The 27,794-nt window shown below is 39.4% G+C and overlaps 2 protein-coding genes across 4 annotated transcripts in view; one reads left to right on the top strand and one right to left on the bottom strand.

Moving 5' to 3' along the window:
- The window catches only part of EXOC4 (exocyst complex component 4), an 816,109-nt gene that overhangs the window by 647,203 nt on the left and 141,112 nt on the right, over positions 1 to 27,794 (top strand). For all 3 annotated transcript variants that reach the window (XR_007723890.1, XM_050782435.1, XM_050782436.1), the window contains exon 13: positions 17,891 to 18,046. Coding sequence is in view for 2 of the 3 variants with exons in the window: in XM_050782435.1 (XP_050638392.1) it covers positions 17,891 to 18,046 (156 nt within the window). In the remaining variant the exon portion in view is untranslated. The remainder of the gene's footprint in view (positions 1 to 17,890; positions 18,047 to 27,794) is intronic.
- The window catches only part of CHCHD3 (coiled-coil-helix-coiled-coil-helix domain containing 3), a 1,241,194-nt gene that overhangs the window by 1,119,587 nt on the left and 93,813 nt on the right, over positions 1 to 27,794 (bottom strand). The window lies entirely within an intron of this gene.

Here is a 27,794-nt window from a genome sequence, read left to right as displayed (position 1 = left end):
GGTCTACGAACTATCCCAGTCATCTTTCTCCATTACCCATTAGCTTGGCAGTGTCCATCTTAAAGAGGAATGCCCCAGACTATGCCCAGTGTTCCAGACGTACTCTTTTTTTTTTTTTTTTTTTTTTTTTTTTTTGAGATAGAGTCTGTTGCCCAAGCTGGAGTGCAGTGGTGCAATCTTGGCTCACTGCAGCGTCTGCCTCCCGGATTCAAGTGATTCTCTTGCCTCAGCCTCCTGAGTAGCTGGGACTACAGGCGCAAGCCACCATGCCCAACTATCTATCGATCTATCTATCTATCTATCTATCTATCTATCTATCTATCTAATCTATTTATAGTAGAGATGGAGTTTCACCATGTTGGCCAGGCTGGTCTCTAATTCCTGGCCTCAAGCAATCCTCCCACCGCCTCGGCTTCCCCACGTGACCAGATGCACTCTGGGTGTTGAGCAGCACCAGTGCTGGACACAATGCTTCTTAGTGTGTCCTATCATTGCACTTGGCAGGTATTTACTGAGCATTTACCAGGATGCTGTGTGGGTGTGTGGGGATAAAGAAATGAATCAGTCAAGATTCTACCTTTCATGTGCTTATATTCTTGGTGAAGAATAGAAAGGGAAATACGGGACAAAGAAATAGCATATATCCACAGCATTAATTCATGACAGAAAATATGGCAGGATAGGTAAAAATGCCTTGCTGTGGGAGGAAGAAATTACGAAGGAGAACTGGGAAGGCTTGGTGAAGGATATGAACTAGACTTTATGAAGAATAAAGAGGATTTAGACAGAGGCTTGAAGAAGAGCAAGAACAAGTGATAAATGTCTGGGATGTGGAAAGGAAGGCTTGGGTCAGACTGGAGGATCGCGAATGTCAGACTCCAGGACCTTTGCCTTTTTAAATTAAGTAGCAAGGAGCCACTGAGTGGGCGGTAAGCATGGAGTGCCATGTGGAGACCTGTGCTTTAGGGAAATTTTTCTGAGTTTTGTGTAAGATGGATTTGAAAAGCAAGAGTATAGAGATAGAGGGGAGAGAGACATTAAGTGTCTGAATTAGGGGACAGGGAAGGAAAATGGAGAGGAAGGAACAGGTTAAGAGATAGTAAAGAGGTAAACTTGATAAGACTTGGCCACTGATTGGCTATAGAAGAAATACTGATTGAAATTAGTATTATCTTTTCTATGCTGTATTTGTGGTGATTTCTGTAAAACACAAATTCAGGATCTCACATTTACCCATTACATTTAATGTCATTTATTTATTTAGAGAGATTCTCGCTCTGTCACCCAGGCTAGAGTACAGTGGCACGATCTCAGCTCACTGCAGCCTCCACCTCCCAGATTCACGCAATTCTCCTGCCTCAGCCTCCTAAGTAGCTGGGATTACAGGCATGCGCCACCATGCCTGGCTAATTTTTGTAGTTTTAGTAGAGACGGGATTTCACCATGTTGGCCAGGCTGGTCTCAAACTCCTGACCTCAGGTGATCCACTCACCTCGGCCTCCCAAAGTGCTGGGATTACAGGCATGAGCCACCATGCCTGGCCAAATTTAATGTTATTTTTAAGTCATCATTTCAGCCTATTGAGATATTTTTGAATCTTCATTCTGTCATCAAAAAATCTTAGCTATTCCTGTAAGTTCCATGTCTTCCTTGATTACATAAGCAGTCATTTTTTTACGCATGTCATTGAAAAAATGTCCAACAGCTTAGGACTAAGTTGAGAATTTGGGAGCTATACCTCCTGACACTTCCTTGTATGTTGACGTATATATTACTTAGTGCCTCAGGAGTTCACATGTTTTTCTAACTAGGAACCTGGGCTTTAGCTCAAGAGCAGGCCCTACAGCTTCAGTTTAAATGCCAGCTTTTCTACCTACTACTTATATGACCCTAAAAAGCTACTCAGCCTCTCTGCCTTGATTTCCTCATCTGCAAAAAGGTAATAATAGTCCTTTTCTCAAAGGGTTGTCTCAAAAAATGTCAATCTTTTGTAACCGGTTTTCGCAAAATAATATGCTCCCCCCAAAATGATTTGCTGCTATTTTGATAATGATGATAATGGTAATGACAGTAATTGCCTTTACCAGTTCCCATAACAGTTATTCCACATATTTCATAATCTACCCTGTAAAAGATTGATCAGGTTTCTTGTTGGTGTCTTCCCAGCCTAATTCTTTTAATGCAGCCAACCCTTCCTCATGTCCACCCAAGATGGGCATGCAAACCTGTTATGGACAATACTAGATATTTGTTCAGGAATCCTCCCATCCCTTTACTGTTAGGACCCACTTGTCCCAACTAAACCATTCCTTAGGAACTCTCTTCTTGGGCAGCTTTCAAATTACCTTTGGAAACAAGATCAAGACAACCAAGAGCCGAATTTACCGCTGCCCCAAGTCAGTTAGGAAAGGATCATTTGACCTATTCTTTGTGAGATCCTTCTAGCTTCTAGTGAGTACCACTTTCAAATTATTCATGAACTACTTTTTAATTATCTGTTCAGAATTTTGCCTACAATTCCAAATTCACCCCATTTCTGTAATTTATGTTCCTTTTCTTTTATGAACATCAGGGATTTGCTCCCAGGCACTTTTTCCTGTGTGTCAGGATACCTTCAAAATGTTCAGCAGTGGTTCTGTGATTCCATGCTTTGAATTATTTTGGCACCACAAGATCCTTCCCTAAATTTGTTAAACCTCTCAGGAATTTTTTTGATCTCAATAACCATTAACAAGCACAGTGGATCACTGCATCCTTAAAACAATTCATTCACTTGGTTTCTAGAATTCCATTTATCTAACAAATATTTATTGAGTGCTTGTACAAGAGTTTGTAGATATAACAGTGAACTAAACAGATTAAATATCTGCTTTCATGGAGTTTATGTTCTGTTGTGGATGGGAGAGGGGAGATAGACAATAAATGAATGTAAAACATAAAACATGAAGAATTTTAGGGCCAGGCGCAGTGGCTCATGCCTGTAATTCCAGCACTTTGGGAGGCCGAGGTGGGCGGATCATGAGGTCAAGAGATTGAGACCATCTTGGCCAACATGGTGAAACCCCGTCTCTACTAAAAATGCAAAAAAATTAGCTGGGTGTGGTGACACACACCTGTAGTCCCAACTACTCAGGAGGCTGAGGCAGGAGAATCGCTTGAACTTGGGAGATGGAGGTTGCAGTGAACCGAGATTGCGCTACTGCACTCCACCCTGGTGACAGAGTGAGACTCTGTCTCAAAAAACAAAACAAAACAAAAAAAGAATTTTCGAAGATAGTAAGTACTGTGGAAAAAAGAAATGGTGTAAAGTAGATAGACTCAGGAGTGTGGGAGGAGCAGGTTGTAGTTTTAAATAGGATGCCCCAGGGAGGCTCTGTCATGTTGAGCTTAGAGGAAAGGCTCCAAGGAGTTGAAAGAGTTTGACCAGCCATCTGGGAAGAGTGCACTGGCACAGGGCAAAGGCCAGGAGGCAGGGCTCTCCGGGACACTTTTAAGGAACAGCAGGGAGGCCATCATGGTTGGAGTAAAGTGAACAAGAGGAGGAAGGGTATTGGAGGATCACCAAGGGGGGATGGAGGGCCTGGTAGGCCACTCTGGGGATGCTGAGTTCTACTGTGAGTGAAATGGGAAGCCATTACAAGGATTGTGCGTAGGAGCAGCATGATCTTACATGTATTTTAAAATTTAAGTATTGCAAATAGGCTTTAGGGAGACAAGGATGGAAGCAATGAGACCAACTAAAGGCTAGAGTGGTAACCCAGGTGAGAAATGAGGACTCTTTGCACTGTTGGTAGCAGCAGAGATGGAGGGAACTGAGTGAACTCTGAATGTATTTGAAGAACCAGCCAGCTGAATTCCCTGCCAGATTGAAGATGGGGTGTGAGATAAAGAAAGGTATCAAAAATAACTCTCAGGGTTTTATATTTGAGCAGTGAAAAGATGGATGGAGTTGCCAGCTATTGTGACGGAGGATGCTGCAGGTCTGGGCAAGCCGATCAGGGCTTAAATTTGGAGTGTCTCTTAGCCACATGGGGGACAGAGTTGGACATATGCATCAAAATAGGAGAGGTCTGGCCTGGAGATAGATATTTGGCAGCCATCGACATATAAATAGTATAGCTAAATGGAATTTAAAACTATGGGACTAGATGAAATCTTCACAAGAGGGAGTATACTCATGGCAAAGAAGAGGACCATGGACTTCATGAGACAAAGAAGAGGACCATGGACTTTATGAATTTTGCAAGATGAGGAGAAACCATCAAAGGACATTGACAAGCAGCAGCCAGAGAAGGAGGAGGAAAATCTAGAAAATGTAGTGTTGTAGTGTTGCCAGCATTAGAGCTCAGCATGGACTGAGTGATAAATGTGAATGTTTTTGTGGAGTAGCAGGGATGAAAACTGGACAGGCATGGCCTTAAACAAACTAAGAGTAGAGGAAGGGTAAATAGAGGCAAAACTTTTACACTGAGTTTTGCTGCAAAGGGGTACGGAGAAATGGCATAGTGGCTGGAGAAGTGAAGTCACAGTTTTTTAAATAGAAGAAATAAGTACATACTTGTATTTGAAGAAATGGACTTGGGAAGAAGGGAAATTTGGTGATGTAAGAGAGAAAGGAGAAAATCCCTGAAATTATGTTTTTGGCCAGGGAAGTAAGGGTAGAGGAGGGGTGCGCAACTGGAGTGATTGGTTTAGGCGGGAACATGGATAGTTTTGCCCATGCTGTCTGTCTGTTCTACAGGAATTGAGTTATTTCTCTGTCATTCATATTTTACTGCTTTGTCCAAACAGCAGAACTCTGTCTCCCTTGGACTACTACTTCTGGAACATGGCCATTGCTTTTGGTTTTTGACATATTCTGGTCGTCAGGAGCATTTTGATTCCTTCCCGTAAGAAACTCTACTGCTGTGGCATCTCTGCTACCCATAGTCTCTGAAATGGTGGCCACCTGTTGCTGCCCACTGTCACATCACAGGGGATTATCTGGGAGGAATCTACCATAGTTGCTGAATGATGGACCTATGTTAAATTTTTCTCAGGATTGGGAAAAGTACTCTGTGAGGCTTTGAAAGGGAATAAATAGAAAATCATCTTTCTAGTTGTTATACAACAATGCACACTCAAAGGCACAACACATGCCCCCACGGTGCTGTTGCCTGCTGGTTAATCAGCATACTCAGGTTTCTGGAGACAGTGTTTTCTTATTATATGACTCTGAAGATGCAAAGTGTCCTTACTTCCTCTCTTCCTATTTATTGCCCTCCCCCAGATTGGCACCTGCTGAGGAGTAATTAGGGCAGTCCTAATTTGGACGGCCAAATCCTGATTACAGTGAGGGGAAAAACAGGAAATGTTCTAGTTTTGCTGCCAGCAAATGACTGACTTAAATAGAAAGCCATATACAATTCAAATGATCCAAAATGGTATAACACTGGGGAAGGAGGAAGGGAGCAGGAAGACATTGCAGTCTGATTTTCTCCCATGTGATCCTCAGCAGATATCCTTCAGAGAAATCATAAAATCTAGAAGCTCACAATGCCCTCTGCTGAGGGTTGGCTTGTCTTCCAAGCTTCCCATGAGAACCGGGGCAGCTCCTGGGAGCTTAGAGATCTGAGGAAAGGTGAAAAACATACCACCTTTCTATGAGTGCCTCATTCTGGAGAGAAAGACTGTGGACTGTGCCGCAGGTAATGATGTCAGGTTACATGCTTTGGATTAAGAGGGCTTTCCTAAAAAGGGAAATGGGGCTAGAAGTCTTTTCCCTAATTCTCCACACCCCTTGGGGCTTAACGGGAAACTCAGCTGTGAATTCTGTACTGCTCGACATTAGCAATCAGGCACTTGGCCTGTGAGTCGCCTACGTCTAAGCAGAGTGCTTCCTCCCCTTGCCTGTCCTCTGTCATGAGATCCAGCCAGCAGCTCATGTGTCCCAAAATTATAATGTAAAGATTGGAAATCACAGTTTTCGGAATTTTCTCTCTGTTCCAATTTAGCATCATCAGTTCATTAATCAATTTTTTTCCTTGGAGGTGGGGGATAAGGGGGCTCTCTGCCTTGTGTTGGGCCTGGTAGAGAATACAAATAAAACCTCTTCCCTCGTGTTAGAGGCTCAGTTGGTTTGAGTTGATTTAAGACACAAGCATGTTACTTTCAGCTCACCCCTTTCACCACTTCAGAGAGGAGCTAGAACTCATGCTGGACATGAAGAAAGAGTGAGGAGGAGAAACCTGCAGCGGCTAATGGCAGACATCAGAGCTGGCACTGGGCTAGGTACCTTGTTGACCCTTGGTATGCTCACTGAATGAATGAGGACATTTCTGCCAGACTGAACAGGACAAGCAAGCAGTGGAGCAGGATGGATGACCATGGTGCATGGGAGAAAGGCTGAGAAATCACAGTGACTAGGGTGGACAGTGTGGTTGGGTAGAAATGGGCAGGAAAGGGGATTTTTTTAACGTCCTGTATTAGGTAAAAGAGTACTATCGTAGTGTCATGCGCGTCTGTGTGAAGAGACCACCAAACAGGCTTTGTGTGAGCGGTAAAGCTTTTTAATCACCTGGGTGCAGGCGCGCTGAGTCCGAAAAGAGTCAGTGAAGGGAGATGGGGATGGGGCTGTTTATAGGATTTGGGTAGGTAAAGGAAAATTACAGTCAAAGAGGGGTTGTTCTCTGGCGGGCAGGAGTGGGGAGTCACAAGGTGCTCAGTGGGGGAACTTCTTTGAGCCAGGATGAGCCAGGAAAAGGAGTTTCACAAGGTAATGTCATGACTTAAGGCAAGGACCGGCATTTTCACTTCTTTTGTGGTGGAATGTCTTCAGTTAAGGTAGGAACAGGCCATTTTCACTTCCTTTGTGATTCTTCAGTTACTTCAGGCCATCTGGGCGTATACGTGCAGGTCACAGGGGATGCGGTGGCTTAGCTTGGGCTCAGAGGCCTGACACATAGGTCTTGGTAAGGAGGATGACATGATCAAAGTGGTGTTTTACCATCTCACTGGCCCCACTGTGCTCAATAGCAGAGACTAGACACTAGGGGCTCTGGTTGCTTCTGAAGCCCTTCAGGTTTCCTATGTAGCCAGAGGCCAGGGTTCTATAGGAATGAGACTCTCCTTGAGCTGGCCTTGGAGCTTTTGCCAATCTAACTTAACTTCGAACCTCAGAACAGCCAAGGGCATACACCAGGGAAACGCTCTGCAAGCTCCAGCTTGTGACCTGTCTCTCAAAGCTATGTTGTCTCCTAACACTGATATATATATTCATTTATATTAAACATTAAATAGCTACAAAAACATTATGAACTATATACAGTATCTGTTTCATAGAGGGCATTCAGCAAATGAGCTTTTATTATGTGCTCCTATAATTTATTATGCAAAACTTTATACTAGTATTTATTCCATTGTATTGTAATTTAAACTTTTAAAATATATTATTTCATTAGTTATTGGTTTAACTGTTTTTCTTTAAAAAAAAAAAACACATTGTTTTTCAATTGTAGCTTCACACAGAGTTATTTAGGGAAATTTCAAAACACACATCTTGGGTTCTCCATACTAGGCCGACTGAGAGTTAGACCTGGGCAAGTTTAGTTTAAAAATATCCTCAAAGTGATTCTCATGTGTTACTGGTTAGAAATCACTGGTCTGGGCCAGGCACGGTGGCTCACGCCTGTAACCTCAGCACTTTGGGAGGCCGAGGTGGGTGGATCACCTGAGGTCAGGGGTTGGAGACCAGCCTGGCCAACATGGTGAAACACTGTCTCTACTAAAAATGCAAAAATTAGCTGGGCATGGTGGTGGGTGCCTGTAATCCCAGCTATTCAGGAGGCTGAGGTAAGAGAATCACTCAAACCTGGGAGACAGAGGTTACAGTGAGCCGAGATCATGCCACTGCACTCCAGCCTGGGTGCAGAGTGAGACTTGGTCAAAAAAAAAAGAAAGAGAGAGAGAGAGAAATCAAGAAATCACTGGTCTGAACTCTTAGCTTCCAGAAGTAACTTATTATGTCATTTTCTACACACCTGTCTGCAATATCTTGCATGGTGTCTCTGTATGGGGCTTGCACTCTTTGTTTTTGATCAAGTGAATCCCTTCACTCATCCTTTCCAGTACATATCAGCTGCCCTTCTGACCAAATACAGATGCTACCCACCTAACCAGTTGCCCTACAAATTCTCTAGCAAGCAGCCAGTCCTCATTTCTCCTACCCAAGTCTACCATAATCAGATAGGAGTCTGTTGCAGTGACCTTGACATAAAGTAACAAGGACCTCGACTGGAATGAAAATAAATAATAAAGTATTAATACATAGTCTCTGTGCCAGGGACTTTATAGTCATAGCTCATCTAGTCAGTCGCAACAATTCTGTTAAATTAGATTCTCTCTGCCTTTCAGATGAGGAAACAGAGCTTCAGAAAAGTTAATAACGTGGCAAAGGCCGCAGAGCATGAAGTGGTAGTATGTGTGTGAAAAGCACTAGCTCTATCTCAGTCTTCAGCCCAAAGGAGAGGCAATGGAATTAAAGAGGAAACAGGAAACCTGAAAAATGTTTCCAATGCTTTAGAGAGACAGTGTAATAACTAGGAAAACAGACTGCAGAACAGCGGGTCTGGTTCAGTTCAGGTTCTAGCTTGCTAGTTGGCCGACCACCATCAAGTTCCCAACCTTCTATGCCTCTGTATTTCACTTATAGAATGGAAGTAATGTTAGTACCTACCACACAGGGTGGTTGTGGGGATTAAAAGTTAATATATGCCAAATGCTCAGAAGAATGCACAGCTCATGGTAAAGGCTAAATTGTCAGCCAATATGATTATTTATTGTTGCTGCATTTGATGCTGTTTTGTATTATTTACTTTTAAATTCATTGATGATATTGTTGATATTCAATAATAGGACGGTACAAGAAAGTTTTTTTAATTTTATTATTATTATACTTTAAGTTTTTTTTTTTTGAGACGGAGTCTCGCTCTGTCATCCAGGCTGGAGTGCAGTAGTGCGATCTCAGCTCACTGCAAGCTCCGCCTCCCAGGTTCACGCCATTCTCCTGCCTCAGCCTCCAGAGTAGCTGGGACTACAGGCGCCCGCCACTACGCCTGACTAATTTTTTTGTACCGTTAGTAGAGACGGGGTTTCACCGTGTTAGCCAGGATGGTCTCCATCTCCTGACCTCGAGATCCACCCGTCTGGGTCTCCCAAAGTGCTGGGATTACAGGCGTGAGCCACGGCGCCCAGCTATTATTGTACTTTAAGTTCTGGGCTACAGGTGCAGAACATGCAAGTTTGTTGCATCGGTATACAATGTATACCACGGTGCCACGGTGGTTTACTGCACCCATCATCCTGTCATCTACATTAGGTGTTTCTCCTAATGCTATCCCTCCCCTAGTCCCCCAACCCACAACAGGCCTCAGTGTGTGATGTTCCCCTCCCTGTGTCCGTGTGTTCTCATTGTTCAACTCCCACTCATGAGTGAGAACATGCGGTGTGTGGTTCAGAAAGATATTTTTAGGTCATTTGTTATTTTCCTGGTGTTTGGTGCTTCAGTTGTATCATTCATTGCTTCAATCTGTTACTCATTCAAAAATCATTCATTGAGCACTTCTGGGAGCCAGCATTATTCTAGGGCTAAAGGTAGAGAAGTGAATTGACTAGGTAAGGTCCTTGCTTTTGTGGATTTTACACCTTAATGGAGGGAGCTAGATAATAATCAAGTGGAAATAAACAATAAATTTCTCATTAATAAGGATGATGTGATTAAATAAAACAAGAAGTTCAAGTGAGGAGTAAGATCAGGTAAGCCGTCGTGGAGGATACGGTGTTTGAGCTCAGTTCTGAAGGATGAGAAGGAGCCATGTGGAAATGTGGGGAAGAAAACTCCAGGTGGAGAAAGGAGCAAGTCCGAAGATGGGAAGTAGCATGAATTCAGGTTAGTGAGCAAAGATAATGAATACTGAGTGACATTAGACAGGTACAGGGGTCGGATCATTTGGATCATTTCTGACTGCACATGAGAATCACATGGGAGATGAAAACATATCCAGACTGAGCCCCACTTCAGACTGTGAATTGATGTATTTTTAAAATGCTTCCCAGGTGTTTTCATGTGCAGTCAGGATTAAGAACCATTAATAAAGGATCTTGAGGCTAGAGAATTTGAATTTTATTCTCAGTTAAATGGGAAGACATGCAAAGTTTAAATAGGGAGTTATCTGATCTGAGATCTGCTTATAAAGATCTTAATGATATTCAAACACAGACTATATTTAAATTTGCTTTATTATGAGAAAAATCTGAACATTGACGGTTGAGACAGTTCTTTTTTTTTTTTTTTTTTTTTTTTTGAGGAATTTTGCTCTTGTTGCCCTGGCTGGAATGCAATAGCATGATCTTGGCTCTCTGCAACCTCCACCTCCCAGGTTCAAGCAATTCTCCTGCCTCAGCCTCCCAAGTAACTGGGATCACAGTGCCACCACACCCAGCTAATTTTGTGTTCTTAGTAGAGACAGGGTTTCACCACGTTGGCCAGGCTGGTCTTAAACTCCTGACCTCAGGTGATCCACCCATCTCGGCCTCCCAAAGTGCTGGAATTAGAGGCGTGAACCACTGCGCCCACCTGATACAGATTTTATATGAATTCTTGGTCCACTACCTGTGTTACAGTATAATTTTTTTCTTCTTGATCTTTTAAGTATCAGCTATGACCCTTCATATGAGAACTTGTCTGTTTAAAGGTTGTTATTAAATTATCCCCAAGAGTTACCTTCTGTAAACTGTCATTCCAAAGCTTTTTTCCCGAGGTCCCCTTGGATGGTTTCTGTTTTCCATGGGTGCCCTCCAGAGTTATCAGAAGTTGTCATTCTCAGGTAGACATATACATTATCATAAAGCTCTCTGACCAGCATTGAGTATGGTGTCAAAGATGTTCTGATGTTCCTCTCCTCTTTTCCTATGTATCCTGCTCCATCTTAACTGACTTTTTGGTTTTGGTTTTGTGTTCGTTTTGTTTTATTTGGCAGCACAATACTATTATCTTTGCATCCCTAATTATCATTATCACTTGTGCTGCCAGACATTTCACTGCGGTTTCATCTGCTGCAGGTCCAGTTATTCACAGTCTAAACTGGACGACGGCACTTTAATTTGGACCAGCCTTGTCCAGGGTTCATTTGTTGAGCTTGGCTCCTAGTTTTTGAAGTATCTTGAAAGATTCAGTCTGGGAAAGTAAACATCGTGCCTTGGCTGTCACCAAACAGTTGAATCCAATTAGCCCCACCTGCCCCTGGTTGTTTACCTAATGAAAGACTCAGCACCCCAGCTGTGTCCAGGGACCATGCACACTCGCACTTCCCAACTGTTCCAGAGAGGAAGCGGTACACATCAGAGCCAGGCGACACCAGCAGATGTTTTCTGAATGAAATTCACTCAGCCGTATCTCGAGGGTGGACCTTTCTCTTGGCAGCCTCATCACCTGTACCAAAAGGTACACCTATTTTCCTCCTCCTCTTGGGAACAGATACAAATAGTTACACAGATGGCTGTGTCTGTGGCCCATTGAGCTGTGAATTAATGAGTACATTATGGTTCTGGTAGGGATGATTAACCTTGCTTCTCCTATGGAATAATTGTTGGAGGTATAGCTCTTCTTTTTTGAGGCTATTTGGATATGTCCTGGACTTCTGTAACCCACATGATCTGATTTATCAGAAAATCAAAAACAAATAAATGCAATTAGTCAGGGTGGACTTGCCACTTGAGTGAAAAATTTTCTTTACGGTAATTGTATATTGCTGATCAATGCCAGTATTTCAAATTAGAATATTTGGGATTACTTTGGGGATTGATGTTCATTCTAGTATGTACTAATATATATATTGTTGAGGGCAGTATGTTAGTAGCATTTTCATTCATTGGGATGACCATTTTTTAATAAAATGGGATCGATGCATATTAGAGATAACATAATCTTGAATTACTGAATTAATCCAGTCCTTTAAAAACATGTAAGTAAATAATGTGGGTACCTTTAATGTCCTCCAACCTAACCTAATTTTTTTAGTTCAGCTAATGCTAAAATGGAAAATTCTAGCCCTTCAAAATGTACAATACCATCTTACACCTACAGCTCCGACTATTTCCTGAACCTGAGGGCAGGTACAGGCCAGCACGGATGGGCTCAAAGACGTAGATGTTGACAAAATGAGTTGGGCTTGGGCTTCTCACTCTGTGAAACAGAATTTGACCTGTAGTGTGGGTCTAAGAGGAATTGAGCCATATAGCCAAGATTCTCTCTGGATGTGAACAGTGAAATCTCACACAGCCAAGATTCTTTCTAGATATGAATGGTGAAATTGAAATTTTATATAATTTCCACATGTCACAAAATATTGTTCTTTTAGTTTTTTAAAAACCATTTTAAAATGCCAACACCACTGTTAACCTACAGGACATACAAAGACCACCGATGGGTAGGGTGGCCCGCAGCTCATGGTTTGCCCACCCCATTGTATCAGACAGAGTGCTAACTGGGAAGTTATGGATAAGTGTAAAAGGAGGGGTTTTGTTTGTTTTGTTTCCAAAGGGACAGATCATTGTAGGCTGACATAGTCAACAAATTCTTCACAGAGAAAGTGAGTTTTTGAGGAGACTTTCCAATAATAGGCCACCTAGGAATAAGTAGCGTAGACGGGAAAGGCTTGTTAATAATCTCTCCTTGGTTCATTTGTTTTACGAGTCAGGACTATTTTATGTTGGAATTTTTCAGAGGGGGACACACCTGTATTCATTATCCTGATTTGCATTGAATCCAGAGAGGCATGGAGAAGGGCATGGCACAGAGTGATCTGTGATTTGGTTAAATGCCAAATGACTTGACAGCTCATCGAAGTTGTTTAGTGCAGAGAAGAAAACTGAAACCATTAAGATGCTTTTAGTGCAATAAGTTATCTCGACTTTTGAAATTGAAGAGGGCTTATTTTTATCTGTATTTCAGTTCTTATATGCCTTCCATATACCAGGTATTGTGCTAGGCACTAGGGACACAAAAACTAATAAGAAATCAGCTCTGCCCTCAGAGAACTCATCGCCGTCAGAGAACTCATCATCCAGTGTGGGATTCCAGCTTGCAAAAAAGTGTAGAAGGACCAGTTAAAATAGAGGTTGGCAAACGCAAAGGTTATGGCCCTTGAGTGCACATTTAAATCACATGGGAAACTATAAAAATTTCTGTTGCCTGGGTCCCACAGCCAAGAGATTGTGATTTACTTGGTCTTGGGTATGGCTTGGGCATCTGGTTTTTAAAATAGCTTCCCCAAGTGATTCTAATGTTTAGTCGAGATTGAAAACCTCTGGTATGGGGGTGGTGAGGCACAAAAAAAGAGGACTCAGATGTACCAAGGGAGGAACTGGGGCAATGCTTGACAAGTAGAGGCAAACAAGGAGGATGAGAAAAAGGCTTTCTAGGCAGAGATGACACACAGAAGCAGGAAATAATAGATCCCATTTGGAAAACTTTGGAATACTCATTATGGGTAATATGTTCAACCAGCATAGGCAAGGGGTTGGCTAGGAATAGTGAACAGACACAAAGGAGAAAAGGAATAGCAGGAGATGAAGCTGAAAAGATAGATGTTCATGGCTTGCTAAGTCTAGCCTTGGTCTTACCTGGAATTAGAAGTCACTGAAGACTTGTAGGAAGGGTTATAACATGATTGGATTTGTAGTTTAGAAAAATGACTCTTCTGACTGATGTGGTGAGTGAACTGATGGTCTTGTAGCTGCAGGCGAGAAGCCCAGTTACAAGGTTATTGCCAAGTCCAGGTGAAAACAGATGAGGGTTAAAATATAGGTTAATAGCAGTGAATCTGGACAGGAAATGACATATTTATTAAGATATTAAGGCGGTGGAATTGGCAGGATGTGGTGACTGGGTAATTAGGATGACTGCGTTCGTTCCTGACTTGAATAACAGGATGGCTTGAATAGGGCACATTAGATGCTCAGTGGGAGAGAGAGAGAAGTAGTTAGTAAATTGAGTTCCTGTTGACTCATTTTAACTTGAAATGTGGATGGAACTTTCAAGTAGAGTTCTACAGTAAGCCTTTGGATATGCAGACTGGAAACTTAGAAGACAGGGCCACCCTAGAGATAATAATTTCAGAGTCATCAGAATATAGGTGGTTCAAGTTGGGCAAGAAGATGACTGCCCAAGTGGGCGATACAGAATTCTGTGGAACACAGCATTTGAAGTACAGATGGAGAAAAAGAGCCGTCAGTCTGGCTAAGAAAGGTTAGGATGGTAGGTAAAGAACATGATATGGAAAGCAAAAGAGTAATATTTCAAGAAGAGAGTAATCAAAAGTGTTGGATGCTTTAGAACAGTCAAAGAGTACAAAGAATAAAATAAAAAGTGCTCGTGGGTTGGCAGAGCAATTTCTATGGAATAATGGTTCTAGAACCCTGATTGCAGTTGATTTAAGACTGGATTTTGATTTCCTGTCAAAAGTTTGGTACGAATAGATTTAAAAAGCCCTTTTCTTGTTTCTAACTTGTAGAAATTCTGGATTAAAAAATTATAACTTTAAAAGCATTTTAAATATGTAACCAAACTCAGACAGATGAAAGAGAATTCTCCAGATGCCATGAATGAAAGAGGAATTAAAAGCCAGAAACAGACAAATGTGGAAGTTGAGTGGGCTACAAAGGTTTCAGGACCACATTTAGAGGTCAAATAGAGGCTAGCATCTTGACATCCTCCAGGCAGTGAGGGAGCTTTATCCGTGCAGAAGTTATGCAAATAACTGTTTCATTCGTATTTCTTAGTTCATTCATGAATGGAACCAAGAAAACTTGGGACTTAAGAAGGAGCTACCCAACCTAGAGTAGAAAAGTAGCCCCTAAAAGAAATCAGAATCCCACACTTCATGTGATATGTGCGAGTAAGAACCTCAATCTGTACTACCTACATAGGGCGAAAAAGCCTTAAGCCAAAAGTAAAAAATAAAAAAAGGCAAAAAAAATTAAAACCCTGTTTGGAACCAGTGAAACTCAAAGGACCCAGAAGAGGGAAATGCAGACTACCTCACAGTGATATCTTGAAAATTCAGGGCAAATGCAAGAGTCCTAAAGAGGATGTCGCACTGAAGTAGAGCTTCCAGACGAAAGTAGCAGACCACATGAGGAAATGCAGCATCATTAGAAAAGAAGGCAAATGCAACAAACAGGACACTTGACATCTATAAGAACTACCAAAGATTATAAAGAATATAAAGCCACTTCATAAAAGGAACTTAAAAATTGTTGTTTTCTAAAACATTCAAGGAGATAAAGAAAAGGGCAGTTTCCATGATGCAAGAACAGGGCAGTGTGGGAGGGAAAAGCCAGTAGATTTGTAAAAGAGGCAAATAGAAAATCTAGAAATGAAAAATATAATAACTAAAAATTTTTCAAAAAGCAGTAGATGGGTTACGTCATAAAGTAGACCTTGGAGAGAGATTTCATGAATGAGAGGTGAGGCAGGGAAGTCAATTAGTGCAGGCTGCTCCTTTGATGAATGCCTTTGAAGGAGAGGGAGCAGCTTTGTTAGAGAGGAATGCAGAGAAGAGATTCATTCATCCAGTCATTTTTAAAATAACAGAGGATTAGGGACTATATAATGGAAAGAGTAAAAATACAGGAAAAAGGGGAGATAGGTCGGGGAAAAAAGATCCCCAAGAGCCTAAGTAGAGGAATTACTGGAAATGAATGAGGGTGAAACAGATTTGAACATATCTTTGTTTGGGATAGGAGGTCAAATGTTTGAAAGTATGTAAGTAGATCCCTTCCTTTCTCTGTCAGATAAGGAGGATATGGGGGAATAAGCAATGAGCAGATACAGAAAGGGCAAATGTTTTTTAAAGAAATAGCTACTAAGATAAATGGGGAGATGAGCCTGATCAGAGACAGGTATAAAGAAGTCAGAGAACATTGAGGGTACACCTGCAACAGAATCTCATATCTGAGGTGGTACCACGCTGTAAGATTGCACCTAGCAGTGCGAGTGTAAGATGGTAAAAGTTAAATTGTTGGATTAGTCCATAAATATTGCAGAAAAGATGCAAGGAAATAACAAAAGAGGGAATAGAAAATAGCAGTAAGAAAGTAATTTGAGAGATTGGAGGGAAGAAGTTTCTGTAATCCAATTTTTGTGTCTCTGACCATGGTTACTACGAGAAAACGTTTGCTTATAGTGAATTAAAAGAATTCTAGAATCTGTTTTCCTCCTGCCTCACCTAATTTCCCATGCAAGTGTGCCTTGAGCTCAAAACTGTAGAATAAGAGAGCAAATAAAGAGCTGTCTTATTTATTCCAGTTATTTTAAAAGAACCAGGGTAATATTGCTCCCTACAACAGTGTTCCCCAACCTTTTTGTCACCAGGGACTGGGGTGGGGTTTGGGGGGAGAAAAGGGGATGGGATGGTTTCGAGATGTAACTGTTCCACCTCAGATGATAAGACATTAGTTTCTCGTAAGGAGCATGTGATCTAGATCCCTCGCATGTGCAGTTCACAATAGAATTTGCACTCCTATGAGACTCTGATGCCTCCGCTGATCTGGCGGGAGGGGAGCTTAGGTAGTAATGCTCACTGGCCTGCTGCTTACCTCCTGCTGTGCCGCCCAGGTCTTAACAGGCCACGGACCAGGACCAGTCTGTGCCCCAGGGCTTAGGGACCCCTGCCCTACAACACGAAACTATGTTAACTTAAGTCAATCTGTCATGAATCAAGGTTTGTAGGCTTCAGCTTTTTGTTTTTGTTTTTGTATTGTAGAGAGGGTCAATCTATGTTGCCCAGGCCAGTCTTGAACTGCTGGCCTCAAGCAGTCCTCCTGCCTCAGCCTGCCAAAGTGCTGCAGTCATAGATGTGAGCCACTGCATCTGGCCCAGGCTCCACCTTCTTTTGTCTACAAACATTAATTGTCTGTTGGGTCAAGGAGGTATCATACATACATGCCATATATATTGTGTATTTGGAAGTGCAGAATGTCCCCCAGTACCAAAAGAGATTCCTGCCTATGATGAGGGCAATCTCCTGGAGTCTTGGTCAGTCTCAGAGACTCTGTCACTTCTGTCACCTAGTATTGCTGACGAGGATATTTAGATCATTAAAATTAGTTATAGTGACAAATGTTGAACAGAAAGAAAAGCTTTTTAATTAAATTGAACTTGAACATTTAAGATGAATTTACAGGTAACATTCTGGTAAGAGCAGTGTTAATAGCTAACCCCTGGGCCCTATTAAAAGACTTGAAGCCTGTCAGCTCTAGGTCACTAGTCAGAGCCCGCTGGAGATGGCAGCAATCAAAGGCTTTTTCTGCCTGACATCTGGGGCTCAGGGTTTCTTAATGATGGTAGATTGGCTGTGAAGAGAGGGGCGTCCATAATTCAAACAATACCCTCAACTAGAACTAATTGATAATTTAAACCAAGAAGTCAGAGTACAACCTTTTGTAACACTTCTGTCACCTTTCAGGTACTAGTTATGTTGTCACTTAATAGCATTGTTTAACATGGTTATCCCACTTTTTATTCAAAGATCCCACTTTTTCTTAAAAGATTCCCCCAAAACGTGCCATACACTTGTATTTATCCTAAGGGATCAAATACAGTAAGAGGACCTAGTTAGTGTTTTCAACTGTCACAATTACTCAAGAACTAAGAAACTAAGAATGAAATCTAGAAATGCTGTTTCCCAGTAATGTGACTTATTAATGGGTATCACGGACTCCAACTTAGATAATGGATTATGTTCAGAAGAGAGATGAGTGTGATCTCTTTTTTGCAGCAAAGATAGATGGAAATACTAACTGAATACCAGGCATCATGCTACAGTGTCTCTTTTCTATTGGCTGTGTTTAGGGGTATTGTCCAGTCAGAAGAAAAACTTGTTATCAGTGCATCCTGGGCAAAAGATGATGATATCAGCAGACTCTTGAAATCTCTACCAAACTGGATGAATATGGCTCAACCCAAACAGCTGAGGCCAAAAAGAGAGGAGGAAGAAGATTTCATAAGGTAAAGGGTCCATTTTCTAAGTTGTACTAAACATGGGGAGGAAGCACATCTGTTTAACCAATCTTTTCTTACATGAGATTTCGGCCAATTCTAAAAATCAAACAGCAATTACTTGAACTTAGTAAAATCTATTTTCCTCCTGCCTCACCTCATTTCCCATGCAAGTGTGCCTTGAGCTCAAAACTTCAGAAGGAAAAACATTAATGTGAGTCAAATTTGGAACATTGCTAAATTGGGTTAAAATATCTCTTAATTTATAGGTTCTTCTTTCCTCTTAGAGGAAAAATAGAATTCATTCATTCATTCATTCAGCAAAGCTGTTTATCGCCCCCATATGGGCCATACCCTTTCAAACATGAGAGTAAGATAAATTTGTGTCCATACAGAATATGTTATGATTGTTCTTAACATGTTCTTCAGTCCATAAAACTGTTTGTTGGGCTTTCTGGAAAACACAAATGTGCTTCCTGTGTGTGTGTTCACGTACTTTGTATCATCTGTGATTGTTTTCTGTGTTTTAACAAAAGTAGAGTCTTTCTTTTAACTTTGTCACTCAACATTTGCCTTTGTTCAATTTAAATTATTTACTTAGCCATGAAAATGTGGCCTCATTTGATGAAGCTACTCATTTCCATATGGCTGGCTTGCCACAGTGAAACATTTTCACCTCTGTCACTTTAGAGCTGTGTAAAGTAGAAAAACAATGGTGGTAATACTTTGTCACATCAAAGTTAGGTTTAATATTATTTTCTTTTGCCTAAGTGAATTGAATAAGTGGTAAAAATAAAATAAAAGCATTTTAAGGAAACAAAGACTAGAAGAGGAATAAAAGGAGTAATGGCCCATGTTTTAATTCATCACAGAAATGTGTTCTTGTCTTTCTCTCTCTCTCTCAAACTGTGTAACTGTAGACAAATCTTTACTGCTCACAAAGTTAACCTATAATCATACACTGTAGTGTCATATTTTTACCAACATTTTAATATGAAAATTTTCTGTAGTGTCATGTTAAACTTTTTCAAAACCATGACACGCAAAAGTGCATGTGTAATTTAACCTAAATTCTTCCTGTTTATGTTTTTCTTCCTTATTTTTCACAGTATCTGAAAGAAACTTGTTAGCTAGTTAATTATATAAGAAAACTCTCTCTCTCTCACCACCTTCATTTTTTGAAGGAGCAATTTTAGGTTTACAGAAAAACTTGGACAAAAAGTACAGAGTTGCCATAGATCCCCTTACACCTCCACCAACCATTTCCTCTGTTTTTAACATCTTGCATTCATGTGGCATATTTGTTATAATTGATGAGCTAATACTGATACAATATTAATGACTAAAGTCTGTAGTTTACATTAAGGATCATTCTTCATATTCTAAATATATGTGTTTTGACACATGTATAAGGAATACATCCACCATTATAGTATTATGCAGAATAATAATTTTGCTGCCCTAAAAACTTCCTGTGTTCTCCTATTCATCCCTCCCTCCCTCGACACGCTGAACCCCTGGCAACCACTGATCTTTTTATTACCTCCATAGTTTCGTCTTTTGCAGAACGTTATACAGTTGAAATCATACAGCATGTGTCCTCTTGGGAATGACTCCTTTTGCTTAGCAATATGCATTTAAGTTTCCTCCATGTTTTTTTATGGTATTATTGCTCATTTCTTTTTAACTCTGAATTATGTTCCATTTCATAGATGTACTACTTTATTCACTCATCTATTGAAGGATATCTTAGTTGCTTTCAAGTTTTGGCAATTATGAACAAAGGTGCTGTAAATAATTTGTGTACTGGTTTGTGTGTGGATGCAAGTTTTTAACTCATTTGAGTAAATACCAAAGATTGTGATTGCTGGATCATAAGGGTAAAGTATGTTTAGTTGTATAAGAAACTGCCAAAATGTATTCCGAAGTGGTTGTATCATTTGACATTCCTAACAGCAAGGAACAAGAGCTCCTGTTTCTCCACATCCTTGCCAACATTTGATGCTGTCAGTGTTTTGGATTTTAGCCATTCTTATGAATGTCTAGTGATATCTCATTGTATTAATTAGAAATTTCCTAATGACATGATGTTGAACATCTTTTCATATGCTATTTGCTGTCTGTATATCTTTGGTGAAGTGTTTATTCAGATCTTTTGCCTACTTTTTAATTGGGTTATGGATATTCTTGTCCAGTTTTAAGAGTTATTTGTATATTTTGGGTAGCAGTCCTTTATCTGATAAGTATTTTGCAAAGATTTTCTCCCAGCCTGTGGTTTGCCTTTTCATTCTCTTCACGATGTCTTTTGCAGAGGAGAACTTTTAATTAAGTCCTACATATTTTTTTGTGAATTGTGCTTTTCTGTTTTCTCTTGTTTTAATTATTTTATATGATCCCATTTTTCTTGTCTTTTACCATATTAGTTATACTTCTTTTTTTACTCCTTGCATTCGTAGTATACATTTATAACTAATCCAAGTCTGCTTTCAATAACACTGTACCACTACACACTACACTATACACTACAAGTAAGAATTAGAAAGGTTTATTTTTACCTTCGTTTATTCCTTCCCTAATGCTCCTCCTTTCTCAGTGTAGATCCAGGTTTCTGATCTGTATCAATTTTCTTCTCTCTGAAGAACTTCTTTTGACATTTCTTGCAAGACAGATCTACTGGCAGCAAATTCCTTCAGTTCTTATTTGTCTGAGAAAGTGTTTATTTTTTCTTCACTGAAAGGATAATTTCACTGGGTACAGAAATCTAGACTGATGTATTAGTCAAGGTTTTGCAAAGAAACAGACCTAATAGGATGGAGGAATGGATAGACAGATAGATTGATTGACTGATTATAGGAATTAGCTCATTAAATTATGAGGCCAAGAAGTTCCACCATCCACCATTTGCAAGCTGGAGAACAAGGAAAGTCAGTGGTGTAATTTATTCCAAGTCCAAAGACCTGAGAACAGGGGTGGAGGGTGGGGCTAGTGTAAGTCATGGAGTCTGAAGGCCTGAGAACCAGGAGCTTCAGTGTATGAGGACAAGAGAAAATGGATGTCCTGCTCTAGCATGCAGAGAAGGACTTCACCCATCTCCACCTTTCTGTTCTATCCAGGCCCTCAGTGGATTGGATGATACCCATCCATGTTGGTGGGGGAGGATCTTCTTTACTAAGTCTGCTGATTAAAATGCTAATCTCTTCTAGAAACACCCTCACAGACACACCAGAAATGTTATACCAGTTATCTGAGCATCTCTTAGCCCAGTCAAGTTGACATATAAAATTAAACATCACAATTGATTGTTGTTGTTTTTTTGTTTTAACAATTAAATATTTCATTCCACTCTCTTCTTGCCTGCATGATTTCTGAAGAGAAATCTGATATAATTCTTGCACTTGTTCCTCTATAGGTTTTTTCTGCCTCTGGTTTCTTTAAAGATTTTTTTCGTCTTTGATTTTGTGTACTTTGAATATGATATGCCAAAGTGTAGAATTTATGGTGTATATCCTGCTTGGTGCTTTCTGAGTCTCCTGAATCTGTGGTTTGGTATCTCTAATTGATTTGGGGTAATTTTCAGTTACTCTTGCTTCAAATATTTCTTCTGTTCCTTTTTCTCTTTCTTCTCCTTCTGATATTCCCATTATGCATATGTTATACCTTTTTAAACTGTCTTATAGTTCTTGGATCACATGTTTTTTAACTGTCTCAGAGTTCTTAGATATTCTGTTGTTTTGTTCTTCTTTTCTCTTTCTGGCTCAGTTTTGAAGGTTTCTATTGACATTTCTTCAATGTCTCCAGTTCTTTCCTTGGCCATATCCAGTCTATTGCTGAGCCCATTGGAGGCATTCTTCATTTTTGTTACCCAGTGTTTTTTATTTCTAACATTTCCTCTTGATTCTTTCTTAGAGTTTTCATCTCTTCTTGCATTACCTGTAGTTTGCTTTTTATTGGATATCTATTTATTATATATACATACTTTTAATGAAGCATAATAAATATGTGAGAAGGTGCACATATCAAAGTCACAACTGTGCCAATTTTTACACTTTTCTCTTTCGTAACCAATCCTCAGATCAAGAAATAGAAGATTAGCAATAAGAAATAGAACATAGCAACAAAGGGCCTTCTTGTCCTCCTTCCTTCTAGTTACTGCCTGCCTCTTGAAAAGTTACCCTAGCTGACTCGTAACTACTAGACTAGTTTAATCTATTTTTGGACCTTATATAAATGGAATCATGCAATTATATACGTTTTTATTTTTATGACAGTCTTCTTATGTTGCACATTATGTGAGCAAGATTCATCCATATTGTTGTATATAGGTTCTCATTACTCCATAGTCTATATTGTATTTCATTATGTTACTGCAACAAAGTTTTTAAACAATTTATACGTGTGTGTGTCTATGTGTGTGTATGTATGTACATGTGATTCTGTATTCATACAGACATCATTCTGATGGGCACTTGGAACTATTTCAGATAGTGCTGTTGTGAATATCCTGGGGGTTTGTGATAACCATATATATGCATTTTAGTTGGGTATATCCTAGGAGTAGAATTTCTGGGTAATAGAGTATGCATATGTTGAGTTTTAGTATACACTGCCAAATAATTTTCCAAAGTGGTAGTAAGAGTTTATACTTTTTTTTTTCTTTGAGACAGAGTTTCGCCCTTCGCCTGGGCTGGAGTGCAGTGGTGCAATCTCAGCCCACTGCAACTGCCGCCTTCTGGTTTCAAGAGATTCTCCTGCCTCAGCCTCCCAAGTAGCTGGGATTACAGGCACCCACCACAATGCCCAGCTGATTTCTGTGTTTTTAGTAGAGTCGGTTTCACCATATTGGCCAGGCTTATCTCGAACTCTTGACCTTGTGATCTGCCCACCTCGGCTTCCCTTATAGTGTTGTATGAGAGTTCTAGTTGCCCCATATCTCACCAGCACTTAATTTTTTATTTTAGCCAGCCCAGTAGGTTTATAAGGGTATCTCGTTGTCGTTTAATATGCATTTATCTCTTGAACAATGAACTTGAATACTTTTTTATGTGCACTTACATATTTATTGGCCATTTGAATATCCTCTTTGGTAACATATTTGTTCAAATCTATTGCCCATTTTAATTAGCTTGCCTGTCTTTAGTGACTTTTAAGAGTTCTTTGCATATCTGGATGTAACATATTTGAGATAGATAGATAGATCGACCGACCAACAGACCTTCTCCCACTGTACAGGTTGCCGTTTTTACTCTCTTAATGGTGTCTTTTACTAAACAGACTTTTTAAAGTTTTAATGAATTGAATTTGTTATTATTTATGGACAGGACATTTTGAGTCTATTTAAGAAACCTGTGATATACCAAAGTCACAGAGGTGTTTTCTTCTAGAACTTTTATCGTGCTGAACGTGTTTTCCCCTGCATCTGATAGAAATGATAAGCTCTTACATTTTTATTTCCTCTGCCTGTTCTCTTCCCTTCATTTGCATCATGTTGTCATGACTATAATGTAGAGAGTAACTTGAGGGGTTTTTTTCTATCAAGACAGGTAAAGAATGATTGAGAGATCGTTAGAGCCCTGAGTAGAAATAATTAAACTGACCTTAGGACAGAGGTCAAGCCACAAGGCTCCACTCTTTCACAGTATTGCCATAATATTTTCCCACTGCCAGATTTTGAAGACACCTGGGTGAACATGTCCCCACTCGTTCTCTGTAAGCATACTCACCTAACTACAGCTGTCAACCTTAATAGTTGCACTACAAGCAGTTTCTGGAAGAAAAAATATTTTTTCCCAACTTTGCAGATTATTTTAAATGACTAAATTTCTTCTTCTTCTTGTCCCTCAGCCTATTTTTGTGTAACTCCTTAATTGTATTCGATGCTTAGCAATGGGATTTTCCATCAGTCTTATTAGGTATCTTCAGTAGTTTAAATTGAAGGGAATGCTTTCTAGCCTCATTCCAGAAGAGAGAATACTGATCCAAAGAAATGAGCTTTTACCACCTCATGCTTCTGATTTAGAAAAGCTAGAATCAAGGTCCTGGCTTTCTTTATTCTCATTTTGCTCACTGAGTTATATCACTTTCCATCTTAAATTTGAAGGCAAAACAAATTAAATGTATATTTTTTAATGCGTGAAGTAAAATGTAATCTTAAGTGTATAACCAAATGTAATGTTATATCTCATTATATACCATCCCAGATCAAAATATACAGTTTTTCTAGTATCCCCAAAAGTCTTGCTCTCAGAGTAACCACTAGTCTGACTTTCATCACCATAGTTTAGATTTACTTGTCTTTTAATTTTATATAAATTTAATCATAGCATCTGATTTATTTTGTTCAATATTATGCCTAAAGGATTTATCCACGTTTTTGCTTATAGACATGGCTTGAAAAACAAAACTATATTTGCCTTAACAAAAGAAAAGTAACTTTTAGGTCTATTTGTTATATGATTGACTCTTTCCTTTTAACCTGTTACATTCTCTATCCCAATTAGAAGTTTAAAGCAAAGGTAAGTAGAAGAGGACACTCTTCATTGGTATTCCAATGCGGTAGACTTGACAGAGTGCCTTGATTTAGCACTTTAGAGTACCATAGAATATGGCATGAGCCAAAAAGACTGAAAAGTCACAATTTCCCCCTGTAATTAGTTTTTAAAGCTCAGAGGGTTGCTTGGCACATAGATGAATATAGAATCCAGTGCCCTTTGCATTGAATAAAGGTTATGTTCCCTTCATTACTAAATGAGGCTCTTTTCTATTCTTGTTTTTTAACTAAAAAATAAAATGTATTATTTCCAGGCTTAACTTTGAATGGAGGGAGGAAAAATAGGTCAAGCAAGGGCTTTCATAGAAAAAAGGAAAATAGCAAATATCCTTTTATTCCCAAAGAAGCTGAAAGCAGGCTTTCTAGCCCATTGTCTTTGCACCTGGCATATATATGTGTATATTTATCCTTTTGAGATCAATGAGTATCTGCTGGTAAAAGGCATTCCTGCTTTCTGGAGATGTAATTAACAGAAGGGATAAGGTGTTGGGGGAAGCAAAGGGGACAGGGAAGGAGCTAGGGAGGCCATGTGTATTAGAAAAACAGCAGCCGCCCCGTCTCCCCAAAATTGTTACCCCCATTTCATTCATACCCTGAATGAAAGAAGAAGAATCAGTTCTCTAGAGCCGGGTTTGAAAATCCTTAAGTGGATAGGTGTGATTGGCAGGACCTGGAGCAGAATTTTCAGGTGCTAAAGGTCAAGCAAGATATAAAACCTACAGATTAGTCTTAAAAGATGCACAATAAATAATTAAGATTGTGCATGTAATCCCAGCACTTTGGGAGGCTGAGGTGGGTGGATCACGAGGTCAGGAGTTCGAGACCAGCCTGACCAACATGGTGAAACCCCGTCTCTACTAAAATAGAAACAAAATTAGCCTGGAGTAGTGGCACATGCCTGTAGTCCCAGCTACTCAGGAGGCTGAGGCAAGAGAATTGCTTGAACTCAGGAGACGGAAGTTGCAGTGAGCTGAGATTGGGCCACTGCACTCCAGCCTATGTGACAGAGCGAGACTCCGTCTCAAAAAAAAAAAAAAAAAAAAAAAAAGAATTAAGATTGTTCAGTCTATTCCAACAGTCACAGCAATAAGAGTTGTCAGTGCCTGGCACTGTACAGCAGCAGTACAAAGTTTCAGGAATTATTGTTCCTACTCAACATATGAGGAAATTGAGGTGCAGAAGAAGTAAATGACTTCCCCAAAAACACAGCCACTAAGTGACAGAGCTAGAATTTGACTCTAGGTAATCTGACTTCCAGAGCCACCACACTATGACTGACCAGCCTAAAAATGGATCAGGAATTTGCGGATTTTGACATTTGAATTATTCCTTCATTTTCATTGATCATCACAATCTTGACTGATATTTGATTCATTTTATGCTAATGTCAGAGACATTTATCATATAAGCATTTTGACTATAGATTTTGTTTTCTATGGTATTCATTATATTATACCTAACGTATTATATTGTTACCGAATGTGTTACAATGTATTATATTGTTATAGGTTCTCTCCCTTCCAATAACAGGTTGTTAAACAGAACATCCAGCTGTATTTGGAGGAAAAACAATACATTGAATCTAGGTGCTTTAAAACTGCTTGTCTTATTTTCCTCTGAGTTATATGTCTGACTAATCAATGCAAAGAAAAAATAATAATCATTGTTGAAAAGAAGATGGGGGAATGAAATATAAAAATGATATAAAATAAATTATATAGGTTTTGGATGGAGGGTGATGCAGTCCTGAATAGGGAAGAGAGACTAAAGGACATTTTGTAGCTATTTGTAGTTATTGAGTTATTCAGAAAACAACTTTTCTATTTTGTCTGGAGAATCAGATGAGTGGTATGTTTATTATGACTACCTTTTGGGGTTTTATGAAATTAGGAAGTCAACATGATTAACAGCAAAATATTCGTTTCCAGCAAGCAAGATGGTTGATCTTAAGTTATTATTTGACGTGAGTCATATGTTAAGTGTTCAGTGAAAAAGGAATAAAAGCAGAAAGCAGGTTTGCACTTTTACTTTTCTTCTGTGGAATCCTTTTAGTATAGGTCCTCATACCATAGGTCCTCAGTAAATGTTGAATGAATGAGAAGGATCAGCTAGTCCTCAAATGAAAGGAATAAAATGTAAAAACAAAAACAATGAGGAGGCCTCAGGCTTCAGTGAACTCTCTAAAAGTTACATGCATAGTAAGAAATTCCCTTTGGAAAGTCACTGGCCTACATTCGGTCCTCAACAACATCATTAACTAGTTTGTTTTGTGTTTGTCCTTAGTAGTTCTTTATACCTCTTCAATTTTTTCATCCAATTCAGATTACACAATTCTAAGAGAAGCAGAACTCTAGCAGGGCTAGGAATGTGTTTAGATGAGGAAATTATATGAATAAAGTAGAATACAAATGATTCTCAGAAAAGTTCCTGTTGGAAATTTGAAAGGTTCTCAACGTAATATAAGCCACAGCTGTTAAAAGGTTCCAGCTAACTATAACTACCAAAGAATCTTTAGATAAGTTTGAAGGAGTAAATGAAAGGAGTGCAGCAGGAAAAAAAAGACTTTAGCTGTCTTGAACAAAATGTTCATATTTATGTTCATAAATTGGAGACATTTATTTCATTATATCTGGATGCTTAATATAACTTTAAAAATATAATTATAAAAGGAAAGACAAATCAGAAAACATGAATATATTAAATAAGTGCAAGAGTAGAAAATGCTTTACTAAAATATTTTCTTTGCCGCAGTTAAATGAGGTGAAGGTCGTAGATGGATATAGGATGCTGCCAGGCAAGTCTGGATGAGAAGCTGACTTAAATCTCAAAACTAAACAAAAAAGACAGGTCATTAACTGGAGACTCAGCTGCAAACATATCAATTAATGTTCAAGATGATTGAATTAGGCATTCTGTTATTATATGAAAATGATACCATTCTTGTTAGCATAAGATTGGCAGTAAATGGAAAAAAACAAAATGTAAAATCTCCTCTACACATCACATTAATGCTAGTGTATTTGGACAATTATTTGAGAATTATAATTATCTGTTAGTATCATTAAAGTGTTACTAATTTATTTTCTACATTTCATTTTTTATTTAATTTCAGATATAATTATTTAATTTTTTTCCATTCAAATGGACATTTAATTCCATTCCTCTTTCATTTGAGGCTTAATAAAAGAAAAAAAATGCAATTCTCCCAAG

This window comes from Macaca thibetana, chromosome 3 (assembly GCF_024542745.1).
Source record: "Macaca thibetana thibetana isolate TM-01 chromosome 3, ASM2454274v1, whole genome shotgun sequence".
In the NCBI taxonomy this organism is placed as follows: Eukaryota; Metazoa; Chordata; class Mammalia; order Primates; family Cercopithecidae; genus Macaca; species Macaca thibetana.
This window is presented reverse-complemented; position numbering and strand designations above follow the sequence as displayed.